The sequence below is a fragment of the Rhinopithecus bieti genome, unplaced genomic scaffold (assembly GCF_001698545.2).
Source record: "Rhinopithecus bieti isolate Rb0 unplaced genomic scaffold, ASM169854v2 scaffold_8309, whole genome shotgun sequence".
In the NCBI taxonomy this organism is placed as follows: domain Eukaryota; kingdom Metazoa; phylum Chordata; class Mammalia; order Primates; family Cercopithecidae; genus Rhinopithecus; species Rhinopithecus bieti.
The window spans coordinates 843,698-856,872 of NW_016805935.1; the positions used below are offsets into that span (position 1 = coordinate 843,698).

The window sequence follows — 13,175 nt, forward strand, 5'->3', positions numbered from 1 at the left end:
AGCTCATGAACCTTCCCAGCCTCTGGTAACCATCCTTCTACACTCTGAGTCTATGAGTTTAATTGTTTTGATTTTTAGATCCCACAAATAAGTGAGAACATGTGATGTTTGTAAAGAAAGCTTGTATTTTAGATTTTAAGCTCAACCTGAGTAACATTAAATTTCTTTTATTTTAAAAAAATATTTTTATCCAACAAAGTTTTTATTAGAAGTGTGTTTATAGTTACTCTTGTCATAGTGGAGAGGAACCTGATATCAGGAGAGGTTGGTAACTCACTGATAGGTTGACTGAGTCCTTTCACAAGAATTGTTTGAATACAAATTATTTGCAAGGCATTTGATGCATACCCAAAGGGCTGCGGTCAGTGGTGGAGGGTCACTACTCTGGGTTTCACCCCTCAGTCAGTGGACGTGGATGGCCTATATGTCAAAACTTGAGTCTTGCTGAGTGCCAGATAGTGTGCACAGTACAGAAAGAAAAATACTGATTGAAAACATTAGAATTTCATTGTATTATATTTATGAACTATTATACCTCTAAAAGAGTTTTTGGGATCATCAGAGTTTTAAAATAATGAAATTAACTTATAAAACTTGAATTTAGGCCGGGCGTGGTGGGTCAAGCCTGTAATCCCAGCACTTTGGCAGGCCAAGACAGGCGGATCACAAGGTCAGGAGATCGAGACCATCCTGGCTAACACAGTGAAACCCCGTCTCTACTAAAAATACAAAAAAATTAGCTGGGCGTGGTGGCAGGCACCTGTAGTCCCAGCTACTTGGGAGGCTGAGGCAGGAGAATGGCGTGAACCCGGGAGGCAGAGCTTACAGTGAGCTGAGATCCGGCCACTGCACTCCAGCCTGGGCGACATAGCGAAACTCCGTCTCAAAACAACAACAACGACAACCAAAAAAAACCTTTGAATTTATTAGAAACCCCGTGGTGAGAATTTTAAGACTTTGCTGTTACTGACTTTATTTCAGAAGTTTATTGCTTCTCTTATACAGTTGACACGTCTTTATTGCAGGAAACATTTTTGACAAAAACCAACAGTTAATTAAAAAAAAAAATCTTGTCTCCCTATTCATTTCAGAAGTCAAACTATTAAACTATAAATGCTTGATTCTGGCCTGTAGGATACCTCTTACATTGGTAATAATATCCTACTTTTTGGTACTCAGTTGGAAATTCAAGTTGTTTTGGGAAAGGAAACTGAAAGCTGTTTGCTCCCTTGGTTTCTGTTTCTAATTTTGGAAATACACATATAGACCATGTGTTTGCTTCACCTTTTATTGCCAGCTTTTCAGGTCATGAGACAGTGCTTGTAGGTTCTCTAGCTTTTCAGGTCATGAGACAGTACTGCCAGGTTCTCTAGCTAGCGATATGGGTAATACCCACTACTTACCAAATTGGGAAGTAAATGCAAATTTTATAATATTGGATCTATTTTTAAATACGGACTATTGTTAAATTTTAGACTATTATTCCTATGTCCATTTTGTCAGCTACCTTGGCCTCAGTTTCACTGTCATGGAGCTGTATTGTACCTTACATGTAGGTGTGGCTGTATGTGAGACCAGATGTCAGGGGTGGTTGTCCTGAAGTGTTTGTAGCATACTGCTCTTGGCTCTTTTCTAAAGAAATTCATATCATAATTTACTTCTTATAAATATGTCCAACTTTATACATATTTATGTAATTCTTTCCAGAGTTTTTTTTTTCCCCACTCTCACTTTCTCTTTTTTTCTTTTGAGACAGAGTCTCACTCTGTTGCCCAGGCTAGAGTGCAGTGGTGCAATCTCGGCTTACTGTGACCTCCGCCTCCCAGATTCAAGCAATTCTTCTGCCTCAAGACCTCCCAAGTAGCTGGAACTACAGGCACACACCACCACACCTGGCTAATTTTTGTATTTTTAATAGAGACGGGATTTCACCATGTTGGCCAGGCTGGTCTCAAACTCCTGACCTCAGGTGGTCCACCCACCTCGGCCTCCCAAGGTGCTGGAATTACAGGCGTGAGCCACCGCGCCCAGCCAAAAGCCTTTTTTTCTTAAGGGAAAGAACCCTGTTTTAGAAATTCTGTCATTCTTCAGCTCCCAGTACCCTTTTCCTAGATGAAATTTCGTTTGAGCGACGGTGACATTTTGCATGTATGATTCAGGAGGAATATTTGTTGTAACAACAGCAATGGCATCTAACATTTATTGAGCAGTAACTCTGCATGCTAATGGTGTACAGCATTACCCACGTCACCTCATGCCATCCCTCAACAGTGCTGTAGGAGTGCTCTTCTACTCCCATTTTAGAGGCTGAGACTCAGGGGTTGAGTAAACTCGTCCAAGGTCAACATGGCTAGATCATGGCAGAGCTAGGATTGTTTGACCCCCAGTCCTGAATTCCTCATCACTGTGCTTCATTATAGCTTGAAGAACTTTAAGCCAAATATAGTTATGCCAGAAGGAAGTAGTTCAAATATACCAAAGTAGTCCAAAAACAAACCACAAGTCTATCTACTTCAGTACAAAATTAGTTGTTTTTCTTTTGAGTTTTATTGAAAATGAAAATAGATTAACTGGTAATTTTTTAAAAGGAAGCAGGTTTTTTTTTTTTTTAAAGAAGGCATATCAGCATTAGCATTTTAAAAAATTGCAAGTGTATTTTGAGTTCATTTTAATTTTATTTCTTTAAGACAGAGTCTCGCTGTGTCGCCTAGGCTGGAGTGCAGTGGCATAACCATGGCTCATTGCAGCCTCAATCTCCCGGGCTCAAGCGATCCTCCCACCTCAGCCTCCTGAATAGCTGGGACTACAGGCACGCACCATCACACCTGGCTGATTTTTAAAAACAATTTTAGTAGAGACAAGGTCTTACTGTGTTGCTCAGGCTGGTCTTGAACTCCTGGGCTCAAGCAGTCCTCCCATCGTGACCTCCCAAAGTGCTGGTATTATAGTCATGAGCCACCGTGCCCGGCCTCAATTAATTTTTAAAACTGTCAACAATATAATAAGTATCAAACGAATTGAAACCATTTTTTTCTTCATCCATTCCATCAGGTCTGCTTCGAGGTCTGCTACTGAAGTCCCATGCGGAAAGTCCCTTCATGCTGTGGGGCAGTGGTTCAATCTTTGTAGACGTGGTGGACTGGCTAGGTGGAGGGGGACAGCACTCAACACGTCTTACAGATTTTTCCTTCAAGTTGTCTTTGTGTTCTGTCTTTCCACCCTACTTTGTGTCTTGTCCTTGCGGTAGTGTCTTAACTTAACACACCGTGAGGGCTGCAGTTGGTACCAGGCAGAGGCTCACCAGTGCGTGCCTCACTGCTGACTCTAGATGGTGTGGCCTCTTAATTCACGCTTGAGTCTCACCCTCCTAAAACAGATCTAGCCATGTCATTCCCATTGCGCAAACCATCTGTGGCAATTTCTTCTGAGAAAAGGCTGAGTCATCATGGCAGTCAGTGCTGTCTGCGATTTGGTTCTTGTCTATTCTTCCAGCTGTATGGCTCTCAATTACATTCTGTCTACCTGCTGTTCTCTGAACATATCCTGTGCACTCTGGCTTTGTTCCAGCTGTCCTTCTGCCTAGGATTTGCTCCCAACACATCTGCGTCTACATTTTTGTGGCTTTTTTTATACCCCTCTTCAGTGGCCCTCAGTTTCCTACTACCTCAGCAGGAAGTAGTCGTTTGCAGCCTTCTAACTCCATGTTGTCATACCAGTTCCTTTTTTTTTCCATAAATGCCTTTCCTTCTTGGAGGTTCACTCTGTGTAGGTTTCTCCTACACATTCATGAAGGACACAGAAGTGCTAATTCATGCTATTAACCACATGGATAACCCTTGTAAGCATGGATGATCCACATCATTGAACATCCACATGGATTGCTATCCAATCAATACCTAGCCTAAGCTGAAAGAGCGCTCAACCAAATTCTTTGATGCCAGAGAGACAATATACAATAGCAGTTACGTGTACAGTGTGCTCCAGCCAGAGACTGCCTGGATTTGAATCATGGTGATGCCATTAACTGTGATCTTGTGAAAGTCATATAATCTCTATACCTTGTACCTCAGTATTTTTTATTTGAAAAATGATAATAAAGAGTTTTTATGTATAGGGTCATTAAATATGTTAAGTGAGTTGAAGCAAATAGTAACAGAAACCTATCTGGCACATAATTAGAACTCAGTAAGTGTTAGCTATTAATTAAAGTAATGATCATCCATTCCAATTCACAGATATACTATATGACCAGGTTAGAGTTTACTACCCTGAAATGTGCTACCTCGGAAATGTTAGGTTCCACTTGTCGACTGTAGCATCTTATCTCACCCAGCACCTCTGCATCTTTACTCTTAAATTATATCCAGACCATGAGTTTCTTACCTCTGCTGTTTTCTCCCAGTCTGTCATCCTCCTGACTTGACTTCCTTCTCTACTCAATTCTTGCCCTACCAGGTCTTCTCATGGAACCATAGCTTCCCCTTGCCAGCTGCAAGAATTGTGTTCTTGAAAAGCACTGCAGCACCCAGGAATAGTAACTAATGCCTGTAATCTAAGCCTTACTTTGAGAGGCTGAGGCAGGAGGATTGCTTGAGCCCAGAAGTTCAAGACCAGCCTGGACAATATGCCAAGACCCTGTCTTAACAAAAAAATACAAAAATTAGCTGGGTGTGGTAGTGCACACCTGTAGACCCAGCTACTCAGGAGGCTGAGATGGGAGGCTCTCTTGAGCCCAGGAGGCTGAGGCTACAATGAGCTGATACCACATCATTGCACTCCAGCCTAGGCAGCAGAGCGAGGCCTCCTCCAAAAAAAAAAAAAAAAAAAAAAAGGGAAAAATGGAAGAAAGGGAAGGAAGGAAGGAGAAAGCGAAACAAAGCATCACAGGCAGTGAGATCAAAGTCTTAGAGGAAATAAGGGGTTAGGAGAAAAAAAATTAGAAAATGACATTAAGCGTATATCCTGAATTTAGTAGATTCTGAATGATCTATCCAGTATTCTTCCAAAACAAACTTGGTGGCATGTCTCTTGAATGAATCAGCCTCTTCACATATTCAGAAAATGTTGCTGTAGTGATTGTAGGTTTGATCATCTGATGGCTCTCTTTTTTAAAATTTTCAAACCAGCCTTTGTCTTGGAACTTAAAGTTTTTGACATTTGCATTCTTCTTGTGATAGGTTTCAAAGGCTCTTCCAGATGCATATGTAACCCCTTCTACTTATTATAATTCATAGAAGCTTTTGTTATATGTTTTCAATGTAGGTAATGTTTGATTATTGATACACAAGTATATAAACTTATCTCCAAACTACACTTAATAAATCTTGATTGAAAATGGTACCTACTGTCCTACAAAACCTCATCCCTATACCATCATCCCAGGTCTCACCTTCTCTGCTAACTGTAGTCTAACTGCTGAGCTTGGCAACAGAACAATCTGTGGCCCTCAAATGAGCTGTGTTCTCTGGTGCTTTTTGCACAGATGATTCTCCCTATTGAGATAACATTTCTTTGGCTTGTCAGCTTGGTGAATTCCTATTAAGTCCTCCTAAATTCTGCTCCAGGCGTTTCTCCTCCAAGAAAATTCCCCCTTTGCCCAGTGAATCCCCTGCTTTTTTGGAGAGCTGCTATGCACTTTATATTGTATTGTGATATGTGTATAAAAAAATCAGTTTCTTGTTTGAAAGGCAAAAAGACTAATTTATTTTTGTATCCCAATAGAGTGGCAGAAAGTGCGTGAGAAATATTTGTTGACTGAACATAGCTCTTCATTCCTGTCTCTGTTGTCACACTTATTACTGTCCACTTAATATTAGTTATACATGTATATATCAGTCTCTCTTGCATGGTTTTAAGCTTCCGGATGTCAGAGACCATGCCTAATTCCCCTAAATATTCCCTCAAAGCACTCATAATATGCATTGTGGGAGCTGGTATTCAATAAATACTTGCTGATTAGGAGAATACTTAGAACAGGGTTGTCTCATCTTTTGACTTCCCTGGGCCACATTGGAAGAAGAAGAATTGTCTTGGGCCACACACAAAATACACTAATACTAATGATAGCTAATGAGCTAAAAAATAAAAAATAAACCACAAAAGAATCTCATAATGTTTTAATAAAGTTTGCAAATTTGTGTTGGGCTGCATTGAAAGCCGTCCTGGGCCCCTTGAGGCCCGTGGGCCATGGGTTGGGCAAGTTTGACTTAGAAGATTTTGATGACCTGTTTAGTTCTCCAAGTTGGAATTGACAGTCACAGACTTCATAATAAAGAATATGTCCTTAAACTAATTTCCAGGAGGCAAATGCCATGTAACTGTGTATCTTTCAGATCTAGGTTGCAGCCATTTCCAACAATTAATAAAATATTTTAATACATGAAAGAGAAATTTCTGGTTCAGAAGATACTTCTCTGATCACACACATCTCTCAAAGTACTGACTGGTGTAGGCCATTGTACATCAGAGCCTTTGGCTGCCAAACTTCTAAGTAGCTAATTATAGTCAATATGCTGTAAACAGTGGTCAGAGGACTCCTTGACCCAGTCATCTTTCAGAATGAAGTGTGGGGAAAGAACTTAAGCTGTTTAGGATTTTTACTGTTGTTGTTGCGATAGGCTATTCTCCTTTATTTTAGTCCTCCTTATTGAACTTTCCAGGTCTGTACTACCTACTAAATTAAATACAGACTTCTCCTTTCAAGATCTGTCCCACTATAGGTCCAATTTATCTTTACCATTTTCTTTTTTCTTTTTAAGTCATAGTCTCACTCTCACCCAGGCTGGAATACAGTGGTGCAGTCTCGGCTCACTGCAGCCTCTGCCTCCCAGGTTCAAGTGATTCTCCTGCCTCAGCCTCCTGAGTAGCTGGAATTACAGGCATGTACCGCAACACCCGGCTAATTTTTGTATTTTTAGCAGAGATGGGGTTTCACCATCTTGGCCAGGCGGGTCTTGAACTCCTGACCTCAAGTGATCCACCCACCTCAGCCTTCCAAAATGCTGGGATTACAGGCATGAGCCACCACACCTACTACTTTTTTTTAATTTTTAGTAAAGATGGGGGTCTTAGTGTGTTGCCTAGGGTGGTCTTGAACTCCTGGACTCAAGTGATCCTCCCACCTTGGCCTCCCAAATTACTGGGATTACAGGCGTGAGCCACGCCGCCTGGCAACTGTACTGTTTTCTAGTGTTCTCCCTACCCATCCCCGCCAATATACTCTCTGTTCTCATCAAACTGAACCCTTGCCAAGACACCTAGAATATTTTCATTCAAGTACTTTTGCTAACACAATCACTTCTATTAGAAGTAGCCCACATCCCTGTTAGAGTCTTCCCTGTCTTTGAAGACCCTTTCCAGATCCTCTCTCTTCTTGACCACCACATCCTCATGCCTGCATTCAGCTTTGATCCCTCTGTTCTGTGAGTTCTTGTGCCATTTTGTTTATACCTCTTAAAGCACTTACATAAGTATACATTTCAAAAGTCATTTAAAATTTACTTTTCTCTGATAATTGTGTATATTTTTAATAGCAATTTTTTTGTTCATCTCAAATTTTAGCCATACTATGTCAATACCTGAGATTATTGAGCTGCTAGATTTGTTGCAATATGGAAATCCCATTGCATCCTTCAAAATACTTTTTTGTTTATCAAAATCATTGATATGTTTTCCCCAAAATATGTTCCTCCAAGAAAATTCTATGATCAAATAAGTTTGGGGAATGCTGCTGTTGAAATGTTGCATTGAATATGCAAAGAGAGTAACAACATATATTAGCATGTCAAAGTCTCTAAAAAGTACTGCCTTAAAGAAACCCGTATTTAACTGTGTTCAGCAGCATTTCTCAATTTAGTTGATGTCAGAAGCTTTTTAAGGGCTTGACCTTTGTTAACATCCCATTCAATTTCTATGCTTGTGAAATGCTGGTCTAGAGAAATAATTATTTTTAAGTAAGTCATCACAAATATTCTGCATTTTCTGACAGTCTCTGAAGTCTTCACTGCTGTTAAATGCAGGTAGTCTTGCCCCAAAATTGCAGGATTGTGGTGGTGATTTAAGTAAATCCTCACAACTGGATTATATTTAACTCACTAATGTAAAAGAATTATTTCTGAGTTCTTATACTGTACTCAGCCCTACATGAATAGATGGGATTGGGGACAGGGATTATATACCATGTGACCTGGCTTCTGTTTTCAAGGGGTTTAAATCTTAAAGATATATGAGACTCAAATGCAGACAAAGTTACTGAAGGCAACAGAACTTTATGTGTGCCAATAAGTGCTAAGCTGTTTTGTCGACCCTAGGAGTCTTGGGATATTAGAAGTAGTGAAGGCCAAGGTAGTCTCCAAGGCTGGTGAGGAATTGAGAGAGCTGAGCCTTGAACTGTGTCTTCAAGAGTGGGCAGGTATGATCAGGCAGAGTGGAAAGACAAAGTGGGATAAAGGCATGTAAACTGCATGAGTTGTGTGGTAAAATCTCATGGTGTGGGTGACCTGAAAGAGATCAACCTGCTTGTCCTGGGAGAGAAGAGGAGCTTCAGTGTTTTGCAAAAATAGAACTACTATCAATGTAGAAAATAAGAACTGCCCCTCCTTATTTTCTCTCCAAATCCTGGAACCTAGAATGTCTTCTAAAATGTCAAATTGTATTTAGTTTATTTCTTTGGAATATACAAAAGTACTAATACTTGACTACTTAGAGAAGTTCACATGATGAAAAACAAGGATGTTTTGGAGAATGAAGGGGAGGATGGGCATTGGAGAGTAGTCAGAAATAAACACACCTTTAGGCAAGTGTCAATGAAATGCTGTTTTCTAAGGAGTCAGCAACCAAACCTATGTGTCGGGGTCAGTTAGGTCTGTTTCAAGGGATGTTCTTTTTTTAGTTCACTAGATATTTACTGAGCAAAATGATTGCCTCTTTCTGTAATGAAGCCACATAGGTATCTCAACAGTAGTCTGTACTTGACTAACAGTCATGGCTTTGACTGATACAGTCAACAAAAGGCCTTTTTTTTTTTTTTTTTTGAGACGGAGTCTTGCTCTGTCACCCAGGCAGGAGTGCAGTGTGACCTGATCTTGGCTAACTGCAACCTCTGCCTCCTGGGTTCAAGCAGTTCTCATGCCTCAGCCTCCCTAGTGGCTGGGATTACAGGTGCATGCCACTGTGCCCAGCCCATAATTTTTAAAATACGTGTTTGTATGGTTTGTGTTGAATCTGATAGATGTTTATATTATTCATTCTCATTTCATTTGTTTTTCAACTTGTTAACAGATGAACTTGGTGCATTAAAATGTTAAAGAATTTATTTGTGCGGATAGTGATTCATGAATTGGGCAGCTCCAAACTGGAAGGGGTTTGGGGCTCCACTGAAGGGTCATGAAGGGAAAACTTTTGTAGGGTGAACTCAGAAGGAAAGCAAAGAAATTATTTGATTGGTTAAAGTTGGAGCAGTTGTTTCATTTGTATTGTCCCAGTGGAAAATTCTTGATTATGTGCCTAATGCTCAGTTGGCTGCTGGTGATTGGAGGTGATTGGCTGAATTTAAGTTTTGTTTTGTTTATATAGAAACCCAGGACCTTGAAGCCATCTCAGCCTGTTAAGTTTATTTTAGTACTTTATATATATGAAAGGGATGAAGATTAAGATTTCATATGTATATGAAATTTTTTATTTTTACATTGTAATATCACATGAGTTTTTTTTTTCCCCTAAAGGATAGCATACTGTATTCGATTATAGTGTCAGTATTACTGATACTGAAAACATTTTTTTTCACAACTGCCCAAGAAGGACATATAGCCTCTAGAGTTTGGGGCAGTAACCTTGAATCTGAATTAGGATGAGTGAGCAGCCCATCACCTCATTCAAACCTTAATAAGGTGTATCAGTGAATGAAGTAGAGGGTGTATCAGTGAAATGAAGTACAGTGATTCAATGAAGGAAGTCAGGGTGTATCAAATCGACATAAGTTACCGTGTATGACTGACCGTGTATATCAATGAATGAAGTACAGGGTGTATCAATGAATGAAGTACAGTTATGATGTGCTACAGGGTTTACTTTTCCTTCTTTAGCAAGGATCCTTATTCTAAACTGAATATTGAGTAAGTCTGGGTAGCAGCAGATGAGCTTTGTGGCTTCCCTTTTTTCTTTTCTGCCCAGTCTCCATTTATTCTTAACAAGCGGTCTTTACTCAGAAACACAAAAGAAGGTAGCAGAATTATGTTGGTATTCCCATGTTATGGGCTATCTTCTAAGTGATAAAGACTTTTAAAGTGCTTAAAATGCTGAAATAGAATTGGTTTTCTAAGAAGAATGAAGAAAACCTTCTTGGAATGTCAGTGAAGAAAGGATAATTTTGTTGCTGACGGCTAAGAAGGTGAATGCCCTACTGGCTACAAACCAGCACTGGTTCATTGCTGCTGGTGGTGGTTATGATTGTGCTGTGGCTGTGGCATAAAGGGCACATATGAGAATTCCAGAGAGCTCACTGGGATTCCCTAGTCTGTCACAGCCCCGTTGGTTACTGGGTTCATCATAACGTAAATGGGAAACCTACATTTAATTACCTTTGGTCTGTGCTGTTTCATATAATGGCCTTATTGTAACCCAAGTGACTTTTCTTTCCTTTGTTAAATAAAGCAGTGATTTACATGGCTTTTAAAGAATAAAGCAAGCAAAATGAGAAGGTGTAGTCAAAAATGTGGTTCATAAAGTTTTATTATTGTTTTACCTACTTAGAACTGAGGCCTTTCTGAATAGTCTTCCACTTAAGGACATTTTCATGGCAGAAATCTCAAGTTTTTTAACAGTATGGAAATCCATGACTTGCTTAGAATTAAAAACACTTGTGCATTTTTATGTATAACCTCTATAAATGTTTATCTTGTTTTAAAGGGTAGACATACAAATATGTTGAGACTTGCTTAATGGCAGCCAGAGATACCAGTTATTCTAGTTCCCCTCTAAAACCTGAAGACAAACATCACATTCCCATTGTGTCTGTCTGAGGGAATGACATAAGGCAATAAGGGGTCATTCTCTTTCAGCTAATTCGTGGAATTTCAAGAAAATGATGTTTCAACTTCATCATTATAGGAATGGGATGATTTTTCTTCCCTGCACTCGGAAGTATAGAATTATGCATGTGATTGGACATTTTTTTCCCCTGCTACTGAGCTCTCAGTTTTGTTCGAGTCCCTCAGAGCTCTGTAAGGAGTGTCACACCCAGTGATGGAGAAAAGGCATCCTGCTGTTTTTGCGTGTACCTTTCTGTGTCCTCTGCCCTGGAAAATCTATTTTCTGAGCCCCATGATTCTATTTCCTAAGAAGGATTAAAGCCATAGGATAAATGCCCCCATTTCTTTTTCATAGTAATTTTACAGTTTATGAATTGAGGATATCAGAAGTTGATCAAGAGTGACTATCAGGAAGGCCAATTCTTGTCTTAGGGTTGCATAACTTAGAAATCATAATTGAGCTCCTTAATTTTGTACATGAAGAAAATATTTACAAAGCAAGTCAACCGAACATTTTATTGCCTTGAAAACTGTTTCCTAGCCAAATGCAGTGGTTCACACCTGTAATCCCAGCACTTTGGGAGGCTGAGGTGGGGGAATTGCTTGAGGTCCGGAGTTTGAGACCAGCCTGGGCAACATAGTGTCTCTTAAGAAAGTAAAAAATTACCCAGGTGTAGTGGCACACACTTGTAGTCCTAGTTATTTGGGAGGCTGAGGTAGGAGGATCAGTTGAGCCCAGGAGTTCAAGGTTGCAGTGAGCCATGATCGCATCACTGCACTCCATCCTGAACAACAAAGTGAGACCCCATCTCTGGAGAAGAAAAGAAAGAAAACTATTTCCTTTTCAGAGTTTTTTCCAGGTGCAGTTTCAGTCATTTCTGAGTTATTAACGTGTAAAAACAGACCTTTTAGCAAGTGCATGTGTGGCTGATGGTGGGGAAAACATGGAAACTTGCTTTTAAATGTCTATTCAGTGTTAAAGTATATGAGTTATTTAAAACCATGGTTTTAAATGAGAAAACTCCCACATATATTATGTTAGAGTATATGTATTTATCAAAGGAAAATATGCATATATTTTAACAAAATGTAAGAAAATTTAAATATAAAATTGATTTAAAATATTTAATCACATGCAGTAAGGATTGTGGCATCTTTCTTTATCTTGATGCTCTGCCATTGGCATTTCTTAAAATCGTTAAAATATCTGAATGATTGTCTGATTTCATTCTGTGGAACCAAGAGAGAAATCATTATGTCCATGCCATGTTTTTGAGCAAATATTAAGAGTTTATCGCTTCAGTCAGTAATGTGTTTGAATTCGGCTTCTGATCTTCATGAAGAAGAATATCTTTCAGATCATGTTATCAAGGTGCTGAATTTACCTTATGTTTTTTCTCTTTCATTGTTTCCCTCTGATGTGACTGCTGTGTTGACAACCCTCTGTATCCCTGCTGCTGAATTTTTTTTTCCATCATTAAGGAAACCTCCCAAGGTAAGCACTAATATGAAATTTGGCATGTATACTGCTTTAGTTTGCAAAAATCCAGGATTTAATTTATCACTGTAACCCATGTAGAAAATCTGTCTCACTGAGAACTAAAAACAGCATCCTAATTTAAAACTCACACCATGAACAAACAATTAATGTCAGTATTAACGTAAAGTTAGAATGTCAGTCTACATTGACAGAGCACTTTCACACATTATTTCATTCTCGGAATGAATGCTGTAATCTTCAAAGCAAACCTGTCAGATTATTGTTTCTGTTTTCTTGATGATGAAATGAGACTCAGAGAGATGAAATAGCATGTCCAAACTCACAGATTGAGTGAATGGAAGAGCTGGAACTGCACAGTATCAACACCCTAGAATATGGAGGAACAACTATGGTAATATCATAGGATGGTAGTTGGTAACCATGATTACTGATTGGACAAACTATCTTTTCCTGGCCCCACTGAGATTAGTTGTTATCATTGGAAAAGTTCTTCACACTTTTAAATAGAGATTCAACGTTCTACCAACTTTATATGCCTCATTGGAGTTCCTAGCCCATCACAATGGCCACTAGTTAGTTTTTTCCCCACCTGCTCTGGCCAACCTTTGATGGCATCTTTACCAGTGAGAAGCCTAGAAGTTAGAGAA

The 13,175-nt window shown here is 39.4% G+C and overlaps 1 protein-coding gene across 1 annotated transcript in view; it reads left to right on the forward strand.

The window, feature by feature from the left end:
- The window catches only part of KIF13A (kinesin family member 13A), a gene marked incomplete at its 5' end in the record, with an annotated part of 231,233 nt that overhangs the window by 77,539 nt on the left and 140,519 nt on the right, over positions 1–13,175 (forward strand). The window contains one exon of the mRNA XM_017874247.1: positions 12,510–12,522. Within this exon, the coding sequence (XP_017729736.1) occupies positions 12,510–12,522 (13 nt within the window). The remainder of the gene's footprint in view (positions 1–12,509; positions 12,523–13,175) is intronic.